Source organism: Arvicanthis niloticus, chromosome Y (assembly GCF_011762505.2).
Source record: "Arvicanthis niloticus isolate mArvNil1 chromosome Y, mArvNil1.pat.X, whole genome shotgun sequence".
NCBI lineage: Eukaryota > Metazoa > Chordata > Mammalia > Rodentia > Muridae > Arvicanthis > Arvicanthis niloticus.
In genome coordinates this window covers 1,964,263-1,986,181 of record NC_133431.1, presented here as the reverse complement: position 1 = coordinate 1,986,181, position 21,919 = coordinate 1,964,263, and the positions used below count along the sequence as shown (strand labels likewise).

Here is a 21,919-nt window from a genome sequence, read left to right as displayed (position 1 = left end):
CTCTGGCCCTCTGTTTTCTCTCATCACACCTGTTCCTGACCCTCCTATCCTTTTCTTATCTGCTCTCCCATCCAGTTCTCTCTCTTCCATCTGCCTCCTATGACTGTTTTATTCCCACTTCTGAGTGAGAGTCAACCATGCTCATTTGGGCCTCCCTTCTTATTTTGTTTCTTTGGGTCTATGGAGCGCAGTGTGGGTTTCCTTTATTTTACGATTATTATTCACTTGTAAGTGAGTACGTACATGCATATGCTTTTAGGTTTGGGTTACCTCACTTGGGATTATAGCTTCTAGTTGTATTCATTTATCTGCCAAATTCATGATGTCCTTGTATTTAATAGCAAACTAATATTTAATTTTAAAAATAACCACATTTTCTATATCCATATTTTGGTTGAGGGACATCTGGATTCTGCTAGTTTCAAGCTGTTATAAATAAGATTGCTATGAATTTTGTGAAGTTCCTACTCTAGGTCCCCTGCCTGCACAGAATCCCTCTCTCCAATATCCTTGGTTTCTCCTTTAAGTAGGTGTTGGGCCCCTGGGTATCTCCACACCATGGTGCATCTAGTTTCTGATTGGTTAAGTGTGTCCTCTCACATTGAGGCCAGTCCTGGTAGCGCAGTCAAGGAAACAGATTCCATAAATATGCAGCAGCTTTAGGGACAGCCCCTGCTACAATTGTTGGAGGACCCTCATGAAGACTGAGCTGCACATCTGCTACTTATGTTTCAGGGATGTTAGTTCAGACTTGTGTGCTATTTCATTTGTGGATCAGTCTCTGAGTGTCCCCAAGGGTCCAGGTCAGTTGAGACTGTTGTTCTTCCTGTGGAGGAGTTCCTATCCTCTTCAGGGCCATCAATCCTTCCCCCAACTCTTCTATAACAATCCCCAAGGACCATTCAATGTTTGACTGGTTTTCTTCGCATCTATTTCAGTCAGTTGATGGGTGGAGCCTCCGAATGGACAATTAAGCAAGGCTCCTGTGTGGGAGCATAACAGAGAAGCCCTAATAATGTCATGGATTGTGCTTGTCCATAAGGTTTGTCTCCAGCTGGTCAAGTTTTCATTGGTCATTCCCTCACTCTGCTCCAGCTTTACCCTAGCATTTCTTTTATACAGGACAGATTTTGTTCTGTGTGTCTACTGTGTTGTGGTTGAAATGGATTCTTCCACTTTCTTCTCCTGCTCCCATACAGTCCTCATTTGGTCTCAGTCTCTAAATCACATAAGATACAGTATAAACATTTGCCATTAAATGTTAAGCTATTTTGCAAGCCTGCTGGTTTTATTTTTTAACTTTATATATTTTGTTTATTGTTTTCAAGACTAAATTTCTCTGTGAAGCCCTTCCTGTGGTGACAGTAGATATAGAAACCACAGAAGCCACCTGACATGTTTTTGTAAAATAGGCCCAAGCTTTTGTGCAGCTCTTAATCCACATCTTTAATTTTAAAATTTCACGAAATACATATATTATATTGTATTTCTCCAGATGGCATATGTTCATGATATCAATACTGCCTGAGGCTTCAGACCCATTGGATTCCAGGTGTATGTTGTTCTGCCTAACTCTTGTGTTTGTTCTGAAATTTTTGAATAAATAAGTGTATTATGCCTGGGTGCATGAATATGAATATCATGTGTGCCTCATCTTTACTGTTGTCAGAAGATGGCCTCAGAACTCCTGATCTTGAAGAAATGGGTAGTTGTTGATCCCAACGTAAATACTAGAAATTGACTACCATTCTGTGGAAGAACAGCAAGAGCTTTCAACTCCTGAGCTATCTTTCCTGCTCTATCTTCCTTATTTCTGATCAGCAGAAACATTACTAATATTTTCATCTGTCCATTTTCAACTGTTTAAACATGCATTCCCTTCTAGTAAAATTTATTAATGTTGTTGTTTAAACTGGTTCACTTCATGTTTTTGCAAGATGAATATATAACTGCAGTGAACCTATAATTCTTTGTAGGAACCTCAGTAAAGAACCGTGAGTTCTCTCACTCATTTTTGTTATTTGGTTGATTTTTACAGGGGAGTGAGGGTCTTAACATGTAACTTTTTCTGTCCTGCCAAACAATGCATACACCATGTCAGAATCCAGCTCAATGACATACACCTGCCTGTACCTATGTGATTAAAGACATGAGCAAATACACACAGCTTGCCCATCATTGTTGTAGTTAGTAATTGTTCATACAGCTTTTCAGATGTGTGCTCAGTACTGTTGATCTGTTTCCCCCTGTATATCCCTCCCAATTGCCATTTCTGTTGCAAGGCTTTATCCTATTCAAAGGGATCAGAAGCAACAGAGGTGAAACTTATCATTCAATTTCCTTTTAAAATGATAGAATAATTAGATTATAAGTTCTGTTTCAGTAAATAAGTGGAAGAGGCACAATAATTAAATTAGTACATTGTCTAGAAAGTATCCATTTATTTACAGTGATGTCACAATCATGTTTTGTGTTGTACACATGTGTGTAATATTTTAGGAAGCAGTGACTTATGATGATGTGCATGTGAACTTCACTGCAGAAGAGTGGAATTTACTGGATACTTCCCAGAAGAATATCTACAAAGATGTGATGCTGGAGACCTACCAGAACCTCACTGCTATAGGTAACACTGTGAATTTTGTTTTGCTTTTCAAAATAATGGAACAAGTGATTCTTGGTTATTGATAAGCCTCTGTTATTTCAATTGAGAACAAGGAAGATTGAGATGAATAAATCAGGTTCAGTGCTGTCAAAATTCACAGTAACTTACATTTACCTAATTTCTAATACTATATCATTCACTTTCTGGAACTGTGTTTTAGGTTACAGTTGGGAAGATCGTCACATTGAAGAACAGCGTCAAAGTTCTAGAAGGCGTGAAAGGTAGTTTTCATGTACAAGCTGATACAAATATGCCTGTGAGGAAATTTTAATGTGTTCTGGAAGCACTAAATTAAAGCAAGTGTGTAAAAATCAGTTTGTAAAGTATAGCTATGATTATAATATTCTCACAAAGCCATGTACCTCAATATCAATTATTTGATTTATGTTTTACGGCATTCCTCTAATGAAGAAGACATGGAAACAATGCCTTAAGAGATACCTTTAATTGATTTGTAGGTCAATTAGAGCTTTGCTGTGGAACTACCAATATGAATAGTCTCATAATATTTAGATGTTTCACATTGAGTAGTGATAAATATATATCCAAAGCCATCCAATAAGCAAATAGTCCATGGTAAATTTGGTGATACTCATATTCCTTTAGTGACATTTCTAAGTTTATTGAGTGGTCAGTTAGTGAGAGTGAAGAAAGTCATGGAGAAACCTTAATTCATAAACCACATGTGTACAAAGAACAAAATGTCAAATGGTGTGAATTTAATATGTAAACCTTTCACTTGTTCTTCATTAATGGGTATATCAATTGTCAGGATGGATAAAACCTTGTGAGCATAGGGATGTTGAAAGAAGCAACATACCACCGGGCGGTGGTGGTGCACGCCTTTAATCCCAGCATTTGGGAGGCAGAGGCAGGCGGATTTCTGAGTTCGAGGCCAGCCTGGTCTACAGAGTGAGTGCCAGGACAGCCAGGCTTACATAGAGAAACCCTGTCTCAAAAAAACCAAAAAAAAAAAAAAAAAAAAAAAAAAAGAAGAAGCAACATACCTCTTTCTACTCCAAAAAATGAGAAGATATGTAGCATTCTGCCTTTGGCAGACTTTCTGAATATGATAGGTGTTTGCAAGTAATTGGTTTTCTGACATAACTGGGGACATCCCCAAGTTACACTGCAGAAAATATCTATGGGTACTAGAAGTTTGGAAATTCTTCTGTTTGTCCTGGCTCACAGTGCTGCTGTGGTGTGATTAACACTACAGGAAAAACTAAGAAAACAATCAGTGTTTTAATACCCTGATATCTTCAGGCATGTAAAATACATCATATAGAAATATAGAAACCATGAACATCAAAGTGATAAAACCTTAAGATCTGAGTGTTCTTTATTATTAGAGCAACTGCAAAATTTATTCATATTGGTAAAATGATTGATCAGGTAATGAATGTGGTAAAGCTTTCACATGTGCCCATTATTGTTGCAGGCATGAAAGAAGTCATACTGGAGAGAAACCACATGAACATAATCAATGTGATAAAGTTTTTTCATGTCACAGTAGTCTCCAAAAACATAAAAGAACATATATTGGAGAGAAACCTTATGAATGTAATCAATGTGGTAAAGCCTTTTCAGACCACAGTACTCTCAAACATCATAAAAGAACACATACTGGAGAGAAACCTTATGAATGTAATCAATGTGGTAAAGCCTTTTCATGTCACAGTACTCTCCAAAGACATAAAAGAACACATACTGGAGAGAAACCTTATGAATGTAATCAATGTGGTAAAGCCTTTTCATGTCACAGTACTCTCCAAAAACATAAAAGAACACATACTGGAGAGAAACCTTATGAATGCGATCAATGTGGTAAAGCCTTTTCACAAAACAGTAGTCTCAAAAGTCATAAAAGTACACATCTTGGAGAGAAGCCTCATGAATGTAATCAATGTGGTAAAGCCTTTTCATGTCACAGTACTATCCAAAGACATAAAAGAACACATACTGGAGAGAAACCTTATGAATGTAATCAATGTGGTAAAGCCTTTTCAGACCACAGTACTCTCCAAAGACATAAAAGAACACATACTGGAGAGAAACCTTATGAATGTAATCAATGTGGTAAAGCCTTTTCACAACGCAGTCATCTCCAAACACATAAAAGAACACATACTGGAGAGAAACCTTATGAATGTAATCAATGTGGTAAAGCCTTTTCATGTCACAGTATTCTCCAAAAACATAAAAGAACACATACTGGAGAGAAACCTTATGAATGTAATCAATGTGGTAAAGCCTTTTCACAACGCAGTCATCTCCAAAGACATAAAAGAACACATACTGGAGAGAAACCTTATGAATGTAATCATTGTGGTAAAGCCTTTTCATGTCATGGGAATCTCCAATCTCATACCAGAATACATACTGGCGAGAAACCTTTTGAATGTAATCAATGTGGTAAAGCCTTTTCATGTCACAGTCATCTCCAAAGACATAAAAGAACACATACTGGAGAGAAGCCTTATTAATGTAATCAATGTGGTAAAGCCTTTGCAAGGCCCAATCATCTCCAATCTCATAAAAGAATACATACTGGAGAGAAACCTTATGGATATACTCAATGTGGTAAAACCTTTTCAGATCTTAGTACTCTCAAATATCATAAAAGAACACATACTGGAGAGAAACCTTTTGAATGTAATTAGTGTAGTAAAGCCTTTTCCAATCATAGTCATCTCCAAAGACATAAAAGAACACATACTGGAAAGAAACCTTATGAATGTAATCAATGTGGTAAAGCCCTTTTCATGTCAGAGTGGTCTCCAATATCATAAAACAACACATACTGGAGAGAAACTGAATGTCATGAATGAGGTAAAGCCTTTCCAAGACACAGTCATCTCTGAATACACAAAAGAAAATGTGCAGAGTGAAACCTTATGAATGTAGTCAATGTGATAAAGCCTTTGAATGTCACTGTACTCTCCAAAGACTTGAAGGCACATACACTTCTGAGAAACCTTACAGATGTAATGAATGTGATAAGGCTGTGCATATCTCTTTCATCTCCAAAGACATAAAAGAACACAAACTGAGCAAAAACCTTTTGATTGTTCTAAAGTCGGGAAATGGTTTATGTGCCACTGTGGTTTCTGAATACAGAAATGAACACATATGAGAGAGGAACCATCTGAAAGTAATCAACATGTGAAACCTCTGCATGTCCTAATCATTTTTAAAAGCATGAAAGAATTTATAATAGAAATAAACTGTGGTGATCTAAATTTGTTTGACCCTAAGAAGTGGGAATATTAAGAGATGTCCCTTGTGGGAGAGGTTACCTTTTTGAAGGAATTGAATTACTATGGTGGTGGTCTTTGGAGCTCAGGCCAGTACAAAACAAACCCTCCTACCACTTGGCTGGAAGACAGTCTCTTCCTGGATGCCTTCTCATGAAGATGCAGAACTCTCAGCTCCTTCTCCAGTTCATGGCTGCCGGCATGCTGACATTCCTGCTATGATGGCAATGGACTAAACATTTGAAAGTGCAAGCCAGGCCCAATTAAATATTTGCCTTTAACACAGTTGCTTTGGTTACAATGTCTCTTCTTAGCAATGGAAATTCTAAGACAGAAGTTGGTACCCTAGACTTATGTATTGCTATGATAGGACTGACTGTGGTTTTTTTGTTTTGTTTTATGGAGCAATGTGGATTTTTAGACTTTGGATCTGTATATGCATTAAGTGGAACTTACTTGGCCATCCTAGTATGAATATGGAACATACATGTACTGAGGGTGATTTGAACTTTGTATATAGTTTTTATGATGTTTTGCAGAAGAATGTTGCTGCCTTTTGCCCTTGTCTGTAGAGTGTGCTTGAAGATAAGGTAAAGAGGTCAGTGTTCATTGCATTGACAAAGGAAGTCTCAGTGAAGCCAGCAAAGCCTTTGACCTATGTTTATTCTCATGATGATTTGAGCAAGCATAGTAATCTTACAGAGAAAAAATATAAAATGTTAGGTCAAAAGAGAAAATCTAACCAGGAAGTTGAATGAAGCTAAATTCTGTGATCAATGATATTAAATGGAATTAAAGGAATGGTGACATTAGGGCAAGATTCCATCCACCTAAACTCATGGATGTGAAGTTGGACAACGGAGAACTGTACAGTGTTAGACATTATTATTACCTAGTTGTTGTTTTCATGTGGACACAAGAGTTACCAGTATGTGTGAAGTTGACAATTGATGGATTGTGGTTACTATTCTGGGTTATCATTTTAAGATCTGAAATAAAATACTTAAGTACAGGCATGGAGGTATATTCCTTAAATTCCAGATAAACATCAAGCAGATCTCTGATTCAAGTCTTCCTGGTACAGAACACATTTTAAGTAAGGAAAAGTTTAGGTATGGGCAAAGTGTTACACACGTATTACCCAGCATTCAGAAGACAGAGCCATGAAGATCTCTGAGTTCAAGGTTCATCTACAGAGCAAGTTCAAGGACAGCCGAGCTTAGGCAGTGAAGTTGTTGAAAAATAGAAAGCTGGTGATGATGTAATAGAAGGGGCAATATTCCAGCCCCAGTCAGCAGAGGAACTCAGGAGCTTTGTCCATGTGGCTCTGCTTTTAGGGGAAAGAACAGAAGGGATGACTGAGACAACTGATGGTGGTTGGCTGTAGTTAGAAAATTAGTGGGGATGAAGAAGAAACCAGCACCACTGAGGTAACATCTTCTGGTAATTGTTTTCTGAGAGGAGAAATAAGTCGTATTCCAGAGGGAACCAAGTTTGTCCCTTGTGGTGCAGTTTGACTCAGTCCTGGGTAAGACTCACTGAGGTGGCACTGGTTTTAAGGCATGAATGTTTCATGCAGTGCAGCTGAGGCTTGGCACCATGAAGGGAGCATATAAGAGGAATGCAGTCAAGACTGTTTATCACAGAAAAACCCAATATATTGAAGATGTCAGTCTTATGGGATGAGCAGAAAGAACAGCAGCAGCAGTGGAGTGGAGTCAAACAGAACCTAGTGTACTACAGAGAGCAGAGCTGGAGAGAGACCCAGCTTCTTTTGAGGAGCACAGAAGATCATCTGTGGATCCCAGATACTGGAACAAGAAGCTGTAATTTTGAAGTTACTTTGCAGACCCCAAGAGTTTTTGATCCCAGAGTTATAAGATACCTTCTCAGGAAAACTACTTTCAGGAAATAAAATCAGTGCAAGAGGAAGAATTGTGCTGCAGTGAGCAGGTCAGGAAAAAATTGGAGATCTGAAGAATTCTTTGGCATCAGACATGGGGATGCAGAGTTTGGAGATTGCCTTGCTGGCTTTTGGTCTTCTTTTGGCCCAGTATTTTCTCACAATGATGATTAGAAATGGTGATATATATCCTGTCAATTTGAATGGATATTATGTGGTATTTTTTGAAAGTATAGGGGATTATATTTACATGATTGGAATGATCTCAGAAAAGACTTTTAACTTTAGATTTTTAACATTTATGAGACTTCTATAGATGATGGGATTTTTTAATTTGAACCTCACATATTTTGTATTATGCTATTTTAAAATATGGTTTCCATATTCGGTCCAGGCAGTGGAATGTGGTAGTATAAATATGCTTGTCTCAGGGAGTGGGAGGAAGTTATTATGAGATGTGGCCTTGGAGGAAGTGCATCACTAAAGGCTTTGAAGATCCACCCAGTGCAGAATGGACCCTCCTACTAGCTCCCTGGCAGACAGTCTCTTCCTAGCTGCCTTTGGATCAAGATGTAGAACTCTCAGCTTCTTCACCAGCATCATGTTTTCTTGCATGCCTGCCTTGCTTCCTGCTATGATGAAAAAGGACTAAATATCTGAAACTGTAAGCCAGTCCCAATTAAACTGTTGTTTTTTATAGAAGTTGCCTTGTTCATGATTTCTCTTCATAGCAATGAAAACACTAAGACAGAAACCCTGTGAGTGTATTTAATAGAGTCAAGCCTTTCCACAATTCTCTTTGTGGTCAAAACCACAAAGTCCTGTGCCAAGTTACAGTTACATTTTTCTTCCAGTCACTTTTTGTTGTTGTTGTTACTCTATGTCAAATGATACAGAATGTAGGTTGTATGGTCTACATTATCACAGCCATTTGTTCTTTTGTGGTTAGGAACATGAATTATATTTTGAGGAATAAAACATGAGTAACAGAAATCATGGTTAGAAACAGTTGTTATGTTTAGGGAACAAACCATGAATAATAAAAGCTGGTCAGATGTTATTTAATACACAGGTCCCCTAATACCTGGAACTTAAACTTAGTTTCAGTTCATGATTAAATGAAGAGTGGTAACAAAAAGGCAGTCCTTAGGGCAAGTTTCTTTTGCTTCTTCCCAACATTTGTATATTATAGACATATTTGAATACATAGCAGAACACACATTGAAGACATACCTTACAAATGTAATCAATGAGATAAAATCTTTTCACAATACAGTCATCTATGAACATAGAAAAATACATCCTGGAGAGAAATGCTATGAATAAGCAATGTGGTAAAGCCTATTTATGTGGCAGTTGTCCTGGAAACCATGAGAAAATGTCATAATGCAAGAAAAACCCCATAAACGTGGTCAATGTGTTAAAGTCTTGTACTTTCTGATATCTTCATAGAAGACTAAACTCTTTAGTAAGTAATGAGTCTATTAAAGTCTTTGTATATTACAATAGTCTTTGAGCACCTTCAATAGTATCAAAAGTAATCTGTGACTACAAATAATTTCTATGATCTTACCCAACACACATTGAGTTACTCAAGGTTATTCATTATGTAGAAGAAAAATTGGACAAGTGTTAACCATCATTTCAAACTTTCTGATGTCTCTCTATTTTGTTTACACTGGTAAAATCATTTGTACATACGAAAGCCACTGGTTTTTCTTTTTCTTTTTCTTTTTTAGTTAATCTTATATCCAACAACTTTGCTGAAAGTGTTTACCAGCTCTGAGAATTGCCTTTGGGAAGTTTTAGTTCACTTGTGTGTACTATTGTATCATCTGCAGATAAAGATAATTTTACTTTCTCATTAAATTTACAATTTAATGTTAGCTTATTTAACATTAAATTATAAATTGCAATATAGGAATTGGAATATAGGACTAGTTAACATTAAACTGTAAATTGCCATACAGGGCTAGTTAACATTAAATTTTAAATTGCAATATAGGACTAATTAATATTAAAGTGTAAATGGCAGTAAAGGACTAGTTAACATTACATTGTAATTTCAATATAGGACTAGTTAACATTAAAATTTTAGATAGTATTTTGAATAGATATGGAGAGAATGGATCACCTTCTCTTCTTTGTGAATTAGTGGAATTAATTAGAATTTCTCTCTATAATTTAACGTCTGCTATAGGTTTGCAGCAAAGTGACATTATTATGTTTCGGTATGTACCTTGTATCCTTAATCACTCCAGCAACTCTATCATATAGTGGAATTAAATATTGTCAGAGAATTTTTCATTATCTAAGAGATTACAACTTTTTTCTTACACTTTAATCACATTTGTTGAACCATCCCTGCACCTCTTGAAGGAAGCCTACCTCATTGATCATGGTGAGTGGTCTTTGGATGTGGTTTCTATTTTATTTTATTTTTTCTGTTTTATTAAATATTTTTTACATATTTGGTTTTAAGGGAAAAATGGTCTATAATTCTCGTTTGCTACTGAGTCTTTATATTGACTGGATATTTGAGTAACCATGGGATCACAAAACAAATTGGCTAAAGTTTCTTCTTTTTCTATATTGTTGAATACTTCGAGGAGTATTCTCATGAACTCCTCTTTGAAAGTCTGGTAGGACTAAAATTCTGGGCTCTTTTTGGTGTCAGATTTGTAATGACTTCTCCTTTTCTAGATGATTAGGCAGTTTGAGTTGTTTATCTTAGTTTGATTTAACTTTGGTAAGTGGAACCTATTGAGGGCATTTTCCATTATTTTTAGTAATTCCAGTTCGATGGAGTTGAGGGTTTTAAAAACTATGTCATTACCATTCTTTAGATTCTTCATTGTCTGTTATTTTGTCCCCATTTTCATTTTAGATTTCATTAATTTAGATATTCTCCATTTTTTAATAAGGGTTTGACTAGCCTGGTCTACAGAGTAAGTTCCAGGACAGCCAGGGCTACACAGAGAAATCCTATCTCGAAAAACCAAAAAATAAGCGTTTGACTATCTTATCTTTTATGTAATAAAAGGCTCAAAGGACAAATTCCATGTTTTATTAATTCTTTGCATTCTTCTCTTTCTATTTTGTTGATTTCAGCCCCCAACTTGATAATTTACTGATGTCTAATTCTTTTTGTCATTGCTCACTTGTTTTTGTTCTAGAATTTAAAGCGTGCTGTTAAATTGCCAGTATGAGAGCTCTCCAAATTTTTCATGTAAGCATTTTGTGCTATGAACCTTCATCTTAGAACCAGTTTCATGTTTTTTGTATTCTGTAAAATTGTATTCTGTAAAATTTGATACAAATCATATTCATTTGTATCAAATTCTAGAAAGTCTCTAATGTCTTGCTCTATGTTTGTCTTAGGCTATTTTTCATTCAGTAGTGAGGTGTTCACCTTCCATGAGTTTGTAAGCTTTGTGTTCTTTCTGGTTTTGTTGATATCCAGCTGTAATCCATGGTGGTCTGATAGGATTCATAGTGTTATTTCAATTTTCTTGTATGTATTGAGGTTGGCAGTGTGTCTGGATAGGTGTTTAGTTTACAACTAAGTTTCATGAGGTGCTGAGCAGAAGGCATTTTCTCCTATATTTCAGTAGAATGTTTTCTAAGTGTCAGCTGGACTCATGTTCAAGTTGTCAGTGAGCTGGAATATTTCTCTTTTTTGAGGGGGTGTTCTGGAGAATTAGTTTACTGGTGAGAATGGGGTATTGAAATCTTGGAATATAAGTGTATGAGTGTTATGTGGTTTTATGTTTAAAACACTTTTTTTAACGAAGGTTGGCAACCATGTGTTTTAAGGCGTAGATCTTAAAACTTGAAATGGCATCTTTGGTGATTATTTTTTTCTTTAAATAATTTGTAGTATCTTTCTCCAATTTTTTGATTAATTTTGTTTAATATCTATTTTGCTACATTTTAAAATGACCACACCAGCTTGCTCCTTTTGTCCATCTGCTTGGAATATATTTTTACATTCCTTTACCTTGAATTAACGCCTATTCTCGATGTTGAGCTATATTTCTTGTCTGCAATTGAAGGAGAGATTTTTATTAGCATCTATATTGTTAGCCTTTGTTTTTTCTTGGTGAACTGTGGTCATTGATTGATACTGAGAGAGTCAATGAACAGTGAATGTTAACTTCTTGTATTTTGTTGTTGTTGTTGTTGCTGCTGCTGCTGGTGATGCTGGTGTTGGGGTATTTGTGTGCTTTCCTTTCTTTTGCAGATAACACAAGATTATTTACTACCTGTGTTTTCATGTGTATTGTTAACTTCCTTGGGTTGGATTCTTTGTATATAACTTTGTGTAAGTTTGTATGTATAGATATATATTGTTTAAATTTGACTTTAGCGTGGACTATCTGATTTTTTTCCCATTAATAGCAATTAAGGTTTTTTTTCCATTTTTTTTAGACAGGGATTCTCTGTGTATCCCTGGTTGCCTGGAACTCACTCTGTAGACCAGGCTGGCCTCTAACTCAGAAATCTTTGCCTGCCTCTGCCTTCCAAGTGCTGCAATCAAAGGCATGCACCACTGCTGCCTGGCCAGCTTTTTTTCTACATATAATCATCTGGGCATCCGTAGTTTCTGCCGCATATATGTCCAAGCCCTTCTTTTGTTTACAGACTCCAGTGAGAGGCCATCTACAGTTTTAGTAGATCCTTATTGATATGGATCTTGGCTTTTGATCTTTGCAGCTTTTAGTATTCTTTCTTTGTACTGGATGTTTTGATTATTATACAGGAAAGACAGATTATTTTATGGTCCATTCTGTTGGTGTTTTGATGATTCTTTTCCTGTGATAGGTTCCTCCCTCCTTATGTTAGAAAATTTTTTCTTCTAAGATTTTGCCATCAATGTTTTCAAATATGAGCATTTGATCTAATATTCTCCTTTCTTTAGTCCTAGTATTCTCACATTTTACCCTTTAACAATGTCCTAGATACTGTATATTTTATCAGGAAGTGTTAGAGTTAACATTTTCATTGTGTGATATTTCCATCCCTTTTATTGTATCTTCAGTGCTTGAGATTTGTCTTCCATCTGTGTATTCTGTTTGTGAATTTTGCCTCCATAGTTGATTTTCCAGTTCTAAACTTTAGTTTTCATCATTCCCTCACTTTGTGCTTTTGTTATTGTTTCTGTTTGTACTTTTAGGTATTAAACAGTTTTGTTTCCTTTTACTCTTGGTTTGTTTTTCTTGGCTTTCTTTATAAGATTGGTTGGTTTCCTCCACTTTTTCGATTGTGTTTTTCTGTCTGTCTTTGAGGTATTTATTGATTTCCTCCAATTGTTTGGGCTTTCCTAAATTTTTTTAATGTGATTTCATCAATTCTACTTTAAGGACCTCTATTATCTTCATACAGTTGGTTTCAAAACCTTTTTGTAGTACTTCAGCTATGTTAGAATATTTAAGACCTTCTTTGGCAACATAAATGGGCTCACACTCATTCACTAGAGGGTGATAAATGTTACACCTTGATACCAACATCAGGGAATGGAATGTGGCTATAACTTCTGGAAGTGAAAAGGTCCATTTTATGTCAATGTACTTGATATACAATAGTTTGTGTCCACACAATGAAATTTATGGTGGGACCCACCATTGGCTCCATGACAGATTCCGTGAAATATTCAGCTTACAATTAACCCAATGTTTGATTAATGCCATGGTTGTTTTTTCTCCTTAAATTGGACAGGGAGGCAAGTGAACCACTTTTATATATATATATATATATATATATATATATATATATATATATATATAATTTATTTAATATATTTATATTATTATATTAATATTATATAATAATTAATATAATATGAACATATTATTTATTTATATTATTTATTTAATATAAATAATATTTAATATATAATATATATAAGTTACTTTGTTGAGATGATGGTTTTAATAACATTGCTTCCAATCACTAACCCTGGAGTCACCATTACAAAAAAACAAAAAACAAAAGAACAACTTTCTATAAAATGATAGCTTGTTCAGGGAAGAAATAAAGAAATAAAAGACTTTCTAGAATTCAATGAGAATGAAGACACAGCATACCCAAACTTATGCTACACAGTGAAAACCATGGTAAGACAAAAATTCACAGCACTAAGTGCCCTCATAAACATACCAGAGAGATCCTACACAAGCAACTTAACAGCACAGCAGAAAGCTTTTAGAACAGAAAGAAGCGAACACACCTAAGAGACATAGACTCCAGAAAATAATCAAACTCAGGGCAGAAATGAACCAATTACAAACAAAGAGGACAGTACAGAGACTCAACAAAACCAAGAGTTTGTTCTTTGCCAAAATCAATAAGATAGAAAAACTCTTAGCCAGACTAACCAAAGGGCACAGAGACAGTATCCAAATTAACAAAATCAGAAAGGAAAAGGGAGACATAACAAGAGAAATTCAGGAAACTTGTAAACATCATTAGTTCTTTTTATAAACTGGAAAATCTAAATGAAATATGTAGCCAGAAAAATGGATAATTATCTTGACAGATGCTATAAACCCAAATTAAATCAAGATAAGGTAAATTATCTAAACTGTAGTATAACCACTAAGGAAATCAAAGGAGATATTATAAACCTCGTATCCAAAAAAGGCAAGGGTTAGGTAGTTTTAGTGCAGCATTCTACCAGACTTTTAAAGAAGAGCTAAGACCACCTTGGACTATTCCACAAAATAGAAACAAAAGAAAGACTACCTAATTCATTGTATGTGTATTTGCTTTAAAAGTCAATTACTGATTTCAAATGCAACACTGCTATATTCTCCTTTTTGTTTTCATTCCCCTTCAGTTCCAAGTCATTAAGAATTTCTTTTTCTTATTTTCAACTCCTGCTGATTATTTATTTTTTGTCATAAGAATGTTGTCTGTAGCTGAGGCCTGCCTCTTTGTATGTGATTGAGAATTATTTTGAGCATCAATTCTTTCTCTGCTTCTCTGTGATGAAAAGAGTGTCTTCCAACTCTTCCAGACTGATCCTTGACTGGTCACTGCAAAACAAAAATAAAACACTGAGTGAGTTTCCTACAACCTCTCTTGCTTTTCTTGGGTCTTGAAATGAAGAGAGGCCTGTGCAAGAATCTAGTTCTATGACCACCTTTGAAGCCAGGTTAGTCACAGTACACAAAGGGGTGGAAAAAGAGGGTAAAAGCTTCCCTGAATTGACAGTGATCGATATTAGCAAGGAGTTGTGAGTCAATTAATTTTAGATGATCAATAAATATCCTGATTGGTAATTTCTTGTGTCTGCACACTAGGCAATCAAGAATCTAGATTTAAAAACTGAACTTATGTTAAATCAATTTACACTAGTTACACTAGTTCAACCGAAATAGGAAATCTGGGTATCATGATATGGCCCTGTTTACAAAGACTATTATTTTCTAGGTTTAAAATGTTCAGCCTGAGAGAAAAAGTAAAAATAATATTTGATGTGCTCTAATACAAGTTCCTAGACTCTGGACACATGGCCATAAAGCCTGGTTCAACTTTGTACAATAATTTTTGGGACTGTAATTTCATCATTTCTACATTTCTTTCCTGACTTCCATGATTGCTTAATAAAGATGCCTAAAGCCTGAAGCTGGGGAGAAGAAAGGTAGATGGTGCTTCAGGTCCCAGATTTAGTGTCTGGGGAAAAGATCATGAAGGAGAGAGAAGAAGGAGAAGGAAGAAGGCACCATGGGGTAGGTGGAGTGTGAGTTCATGGCCAGTAGGTCTGGCCTGGGAGTATGAGCATCCTAGGCTGAACATGGCCCATGATATCTCACAGATATTAACAGAAAAATAGACAAAATAGGAATAGTGGGTTGATATCTGCCCAACTCTGTTGCTTTACTGCTTATTGTAAATACAAAGTCTTTTGTGTCATTTATTTGGTACCTGTATATGTGGCATAAGAAACTCCCAAATAATATTTACCACAACAAAATGGCTGTTATTGTGGTTTGTGTCCAGTGATTGAAATAGAATGGAATGCAAGATGATAGAGGATACTCAGTAGTCCTGGCTCTGGTTCTTTTTGGAAAAGGCCATACTGTGCTTTCAGACACCTTTTCTTCAAAGAAGATGAAAGGAAAGGATTGTTCCAGCAACCATTATTAGATGTTGAAGCTGAAACCCGAGGTGCTGCTCCCTGGGGTAGCCATGCCTAAAATCTCAGAACCCAACAGACAAGGCTAGATGATCATAAGACCAAGACATAGCTCAGCTACGTAATGAATTTAAGGCTAGCCTAAGCTAAATTAAGCCCAGTCTCACTTCCAACTCAAATATCTTTATCCAAAGATGGAAAAATATGTTTTATGCCTCCATTTATATATACATATAACTTTGTAATTAATATTTTCATATTAATATATGAATACAATATTAATACAATGCTGTGTATAACAGCATTGGAAAAACAAATAGAATCAATAATAATATATTAAAATAACTCTCTGTGTGGGGAAAATAAAGTTTACTTTAGCATTTGGGTTTTCTATTTGCATCTGTATTTCATCATTTTCTGTGACATTAACTTAGTTAGAAGGGATCTTGATCATCTGTGTCTTCCATAAAATATGATATTAGTGCTCTAAAGTGCACATTATGTAGAACTGACCTAGGGCACATGAGGTGTCAACCAAATTGGACTCACTGCAAACTCGGGCATAAGGACATCAAAGGACAGAAAATAAATCCAACCAAAACTTAAGTACTCTTCTTTTTTTCTTTTTTGGTTTTTTGAGACAGGGTTTCTCTGTGTAAGCCTGGCTGTCCTGGAACTCACTCTGTAGACCAGGCTGGCCTCAAACTCAGAATTTTACCTGTCTCTGCCTCCCAAATGCTGGGATTAAAGGTTTGTGCCACCACTGCCAGGCAGTAGTCTTCTAATTTAGTGAAATGCTGAGGAACCTAGTGTCATAGGGTTTTCAGAGACATTAATTCAAAGGTGCAAGATAAGTCAGTGCACCTGGCCAATCCCACTGCAAACAGAGAAGCACGACATTTACTGGGCTGATTGAGATTTTGGAGACAGCACACTCTCCACTTGGGTGTGTTTTACCAGTCAGTATATCAAGTAGCTCAGAAAGCTGCTAGCTTTCTGTTGGGGGCCAAAACCAGGAGAAGGCTCTATAACAGGACCAGGCTGCTGTGCAGGCTGTGCTACCAGTTTCATGGTTAGATAGGAATGTTGTTTGGAGCCTTTGGCAGGTGTTTATTGTGAATCATAGATTTTGAATATTGGAACAAGGCTCTACCATCAACTCTATCCATCTATCTTCCCTTGAAAAGAAATATCTTGATCCGCTATTCCATTTTAGTAGAAATTGAACATGTGCCAGGAAAATGTTAGTGATCCCCAAAAAGACACACATAGGAGCTAATTTGATGCAACTCACAGCAGGGTCTTTATTCTATCTGAGCTAGCTTTCCCCCATCCCCAATGCACCAGCATCAACCAAGACTGTTTTGGTGATGGTGGAGCCCCAAGTGTCTGTCAGCGAATGCTTTCTTGTAAGCAGCAAGTTGGGAGTTGTGGGAGGAGCTTAGTTGGGAGGAGTAAGGAGAGAAAGAGAAGGAGTAAGTAGAAAAAGAGGAGAAGGAAGAGGAGGAGCAAGGGAAGAGGGAGGAGAGAGGGGGAAACATAGAAGCAGAAGTCCATGTGTTTCTAGCAGTCAAAGGTAGTTGGTATATCTTGATTGGGTATTGGGTTACCCCTCTGATTGTATAGGCATCTTGTTACTGAACATTACCAAACATAGAGAGCCTTTGGATGATCTAAGCATTAGAGTCTCACTTGTACTGAGCTCATGTGGATGGTGGGATGGACTGGGTTCAGCCAATCATAGTGGAGACAGCATGGGAGATTTGCAGAGCCATCTTCCACACTGGCATCTCATGGGTGGCAGGTTTGGTGTTTCTGACCACCTGAACAGACTGCTTGAGGTAAGCCTTGTGGGAGTACAGCAACAGCCACTCCTGGCCACATGCCTAGGCTAGTCAAGAACATGGCAGGGGATTAATAAAAGCCTGATTGAATGCCACCATTTTAAATGTCTCTTGCAATTGGGAGGATGTGTGAAAGCATCTAATTGAAAAGCTGCTGTGGCCTTTACCATAAATGGCTGGTGCTGGGAGTCACATCATAAACTTAACTTCACCTCCCCTCCTCATTAGTGGTGGTTAGGCATGGTCTTGTAACCCTAGATGCAGGTTTGTTGGGGGATTAAATTGGAGACCCTGGTATTGTTGAGGGTGTAACTTGAAATCTCTAGCCTCCTTTGGGATTAGCCTAGAGAGTGAAGCTAGGCTTGGGTTTTGCTGGGGAGGGGCAACTTGGAAACTAATGCTAGGTACCTGACTTGCCTAGAAGCCTAATTTCTATTCCTGTACAATGCCCTTGGTATTATACATGCACCTAGGACTTCCTGGTACAGGTCCTATCATCAAGTGACTAAGAAAGAAATAACTAGGCTCTGCTTTACTAAGGGTTCTGACTGTTATGCAGACCCCCATCAAGAAGTGAACAACTGCAGCATGAAAACATGTTTCTGGGACAATCCTGAGAGACACCAGTAAAGGGAAATCACCACACTTCAGAACTTCATGCAGTAGTCATGCTCATGCATTTGTTTGGAAATGTGTGATTATTCATTGAATCATCAGCTATAAACAGTGGGACGGTTTAATTGTCAGAGACTTGGAGACAAAACAATTAGAATATTGTTGAGAAAGACATAAAAGGAAGAAGTATGTGGATAGATCTCTCATAATGGTCAAAGGATGTAAAGATACTTATGTCCCATGTAAATAGTGATAAGAAGGTAAGTTCAGCTGAGTATACACTCAGTAACCAAGTATTTAGGGTGATCCATTCTGTGAGAAGTCAACTGTGTACATTTTTATGAATCTGTCCTTGTATAAGGGGTAGCTCAATCATTTTAGGCATAATTATAACCTGGTACAATACATAATGGTTTTCCTTTTGGCTGGAATAGTAACATTTAGGCTTTATTATGACATGTTTTTTTTTCAATTGGAAATTAACCATGACAAAGAAGATATGGTTTTGCGTGAAGTTGACATGGGGTAGAGTTAAGATTGCTGTTTTGACTGTTAACTCTATTACATTAAAACCCCCAAAGTGACTTTAATCTGAATCTTGAGAGTGGAAGACACAGCTTTAATCCAGATGTTTAAGCTGAAAAGCCCCAGCTCTAATCTGATCCATGACTTGTACTGCAAGCCTATATAATGACATGGAAGGAGAAGGTTGTGGGAGGAGCTGAGGTGGGAGGAGGAAGGAGAGGAAGGGGTGGAGTAAAGGGAGGAGGAGAAGGAAGGGAAAAACTAAGGTTGAGACTGAGAATGGAACACAGAGACTGATGTTCACTTGTCTGTAGCAGTCAAAGGTAATTGGTATATCTAGGTTGGCACTGGGTTACACCTCTGATTGTAAGGGTATCTTGTTTTTGATCATTACTATATATGTAAGCCTTTGGATAATCTAAGCATTAGAGTCTCATTTGTACTGAGCCCAAGTTGTTGGTGGGATAATCTGGGCAATGCCCAGCCTTGAAGAGATAGAGTGGAAGATTGGCAGAGCCATCTCCCACGCTGGTGTCCAGTGGGGGGCAGGGCTGGTGTTTCTGGCTGCTGGTTTCTGGCTGGCCATGCAATATGGTGGCTGAGCTGGACAGAGATGCTGCAGCTTAGCCAGTTGGCTTAACCAGTGGCTGCTTTGAAATAATTGAAATAATTACTACAACAGAAGGCGTTCACTCTTTAGCTGCTTCCTCTCAACTTGATAGCAAGCCCATTCCTTCACTGACATTAGGGCCACCTTGTTTGGAATTCCAGGTAAGGTCTGGAGTCAGGTCCTGGTAGGTGCAGGATCATTGCTCTCAGAGGGGAGGAGCAGGCAGCTGAACAGCCAGAGCTGGAATGCTGGGTTCTCCCCCAGGGCTGGGTGGGGTGAGATTCCTCTTTGAAGACAGAAACAAATACTAATGGAGTGCAAACCCCTCCTGAGCTCTGGAAAAGGTCTGACCCTGGTCTGGAAGCACACTTTAACCTTGAGGAGTGGTAAGACTCACTGGCCAATCAATGCTTCCATGCAGACCTGCCAATCCGACAAGGAGGCGGATTATTCTGGATGCCAGTCTGCAAGTTCACTGTTCCTGTGCAGTCTTAAGTGGCTCTCTGTGTCCTGCTCTGAGCCCTGCTGTGGGTGCTGTGTGGAGACCTCTGGGAAGCTCTGAAATCGAGTCATGGTGAGCATAGGGTCACTGCCCACAATGGGTAGGGGCAGGCAGCTGAGCAGTGGGAGCTGGGGTGCTGGGTCCTCTCTGGGGCTGCATGGGAAACATCAGCCAGATGTGACCACCTGTGAGGTCCCTGGTGATGCTCCTCACATATTAGATCAGGAGGTGACCTCTGAGTAACTTCACTGTCATGACTGATTCTGAATTTGCCCAAGACATTTGGACCAGTTGCTTTCCTGTAGAAACACGGTGGTTTCTCTGACTCTGCAGTACATTTGTCCAAATCCTTCTGTCTTTTATAGAATACATTAAGAAGACTGGTATAGCTGGGCAGTGATGAAACGTGCCTTTAATCCCAGCACTTGGGAGGCAGAGGCAGGCAGATTTCTGAGTTTGAGGCCAGCCTGGTCTACAGAGTGAGTTCCAGGACAGCCAGGGCTACACAGAGAAACCCTGTCTCGAAAACAAACAAACAGACAAACAAACAAAACCTGTTTTTAAGAAGACAGGCATAAATCTAAGAGATCTACTTTCATACATTACTTGTTTTTCTTTCGTTTAGTTTTTGTTAATTTTTTTCCATTGCAGTTCTTTATGTTGCTTTATTTTTTATGTTTAGTGTTTGATTATTATGAGGTAAAGGGACTTTTTCCCCTCCAATCTCTTAGGTGTTTTGGATGCTTCTTGTACATTAACATGCATGTTCTTTGGTTTAGGAAAATTTGCATTATTATCTCAAGTTTTCCTCTCTCTCTCTCTCTCTCTCTCTCTCTCTCTTTCTCTCTCTCTCTCTCTTTTTATTTTTGGTTTTTCGAGTCAGGGTTTCTCTGTGTAGCCTTGGCTGCCCTGGAACACACTCTGTAGACCAGGCTGGCCTCAAACTCAGAAATCCGCCTGCCTCTGCCTCCTAAGTGCTGGGATTAAAGGCGTGCGCCACCACTGCCCGGCTAGTTTTCCCTTCACATATTTTGAAGAATTCCTAGTTGTTTAGCGTTAGGAAACTTTTAGAATCCACATATTTTTACCCAATGTATTCATTTTGTTTTATTCATCCTTAATATCTGAGACTCTCTCTTCCTTTCCCGTTCTGTGGGTGAACCTTGCCTCTGTAGTTGTCAGTGCACAGGCAATTTCAATGCTCTGCTCTCAGGGACTTAGCAACTGCTTAAGTCATTCCCTGCCTCCATCACCTGCTGCTGTTGTCAGATGTGCTTTATATACACGAACCACCAGCTACACAGCTCTCTCTGTTTGTTCCCTGTCTCAGTTCATGTCTTCTCACTTTTCTCTTTGTTTACTTTCAGGGTTCTCTCTCTGCTCCCTGTCTGTCTGTCTCCTGTCTGTCTGCAGGTCCTCTTTTGTGCCTCATTGCCTTCCCCAGATTCTCACTCATATCCCTGCTCCCAAACAACCTCTTTTTTTTTTTTACCATATCTGTTGCATGTTTTAATTTCTCAGGACCTGCTGTGTTAGGATAGGTTGGTGCTTTTGATGATCTATTTTTTTCTGGCTGTTATTTATTATATTCCTATGCTGGTGTCTAGGCCTCCGAGTTTGAAGTGATTATTATCTCAGTACGGATTTCTGGATTTGTCTTGCTTGGGTGGGAGTTTTGTTCCTGGGTTGCTGTTTGATGTCTGGATTTACAGAGAAAGTTGCCTGAGTGTTGCCTCCTTTACTGACATGTTTGTTGGGTATGCTCAAGAGGGAATGCTTGCTAATGTTGGGAGCAGGGAGAAGAGTTGGGCAGGAAGAGATGATCTTAGCATCCACAGGCAGACATAATCAGGACAGA

General features: G+C 37.8%; 1 protein-coding gene across 2 annotated transcripts in view; it reads left to right on the top strand.

Moving 5' to 3' along the window:
- The window catches only part of LOC143437355 (uncharacterized), a 40,302-nt gene extending 35,151 nt beyond the window's left edge, over nt 1-5,151 (top strand). The window contains exons 1-3 of one of the 2 annotated variants that reach the window (XM_076922149.1): nt 2,593-2,626; nt 2,826-2,886; nt 4,107-5,151. In XM_076922149.1, coding sequence (XP_076778264.1) covers nt 2,593-2,626; nt 2,826-2,886; nt 4,107-5,151 — 1,140 coding nt within the window. Of the gene's footprint in view, nt 1-2,592; nt 2,627-2,825; nt 2,887-4,106 lie in introns of those variants that run through there. The other variant, XM_076922148.1, reaches the window with a different exon arrangement.
- Nucleotides 5,152-21,919: the final 16,768 nt, after the last annotated feature.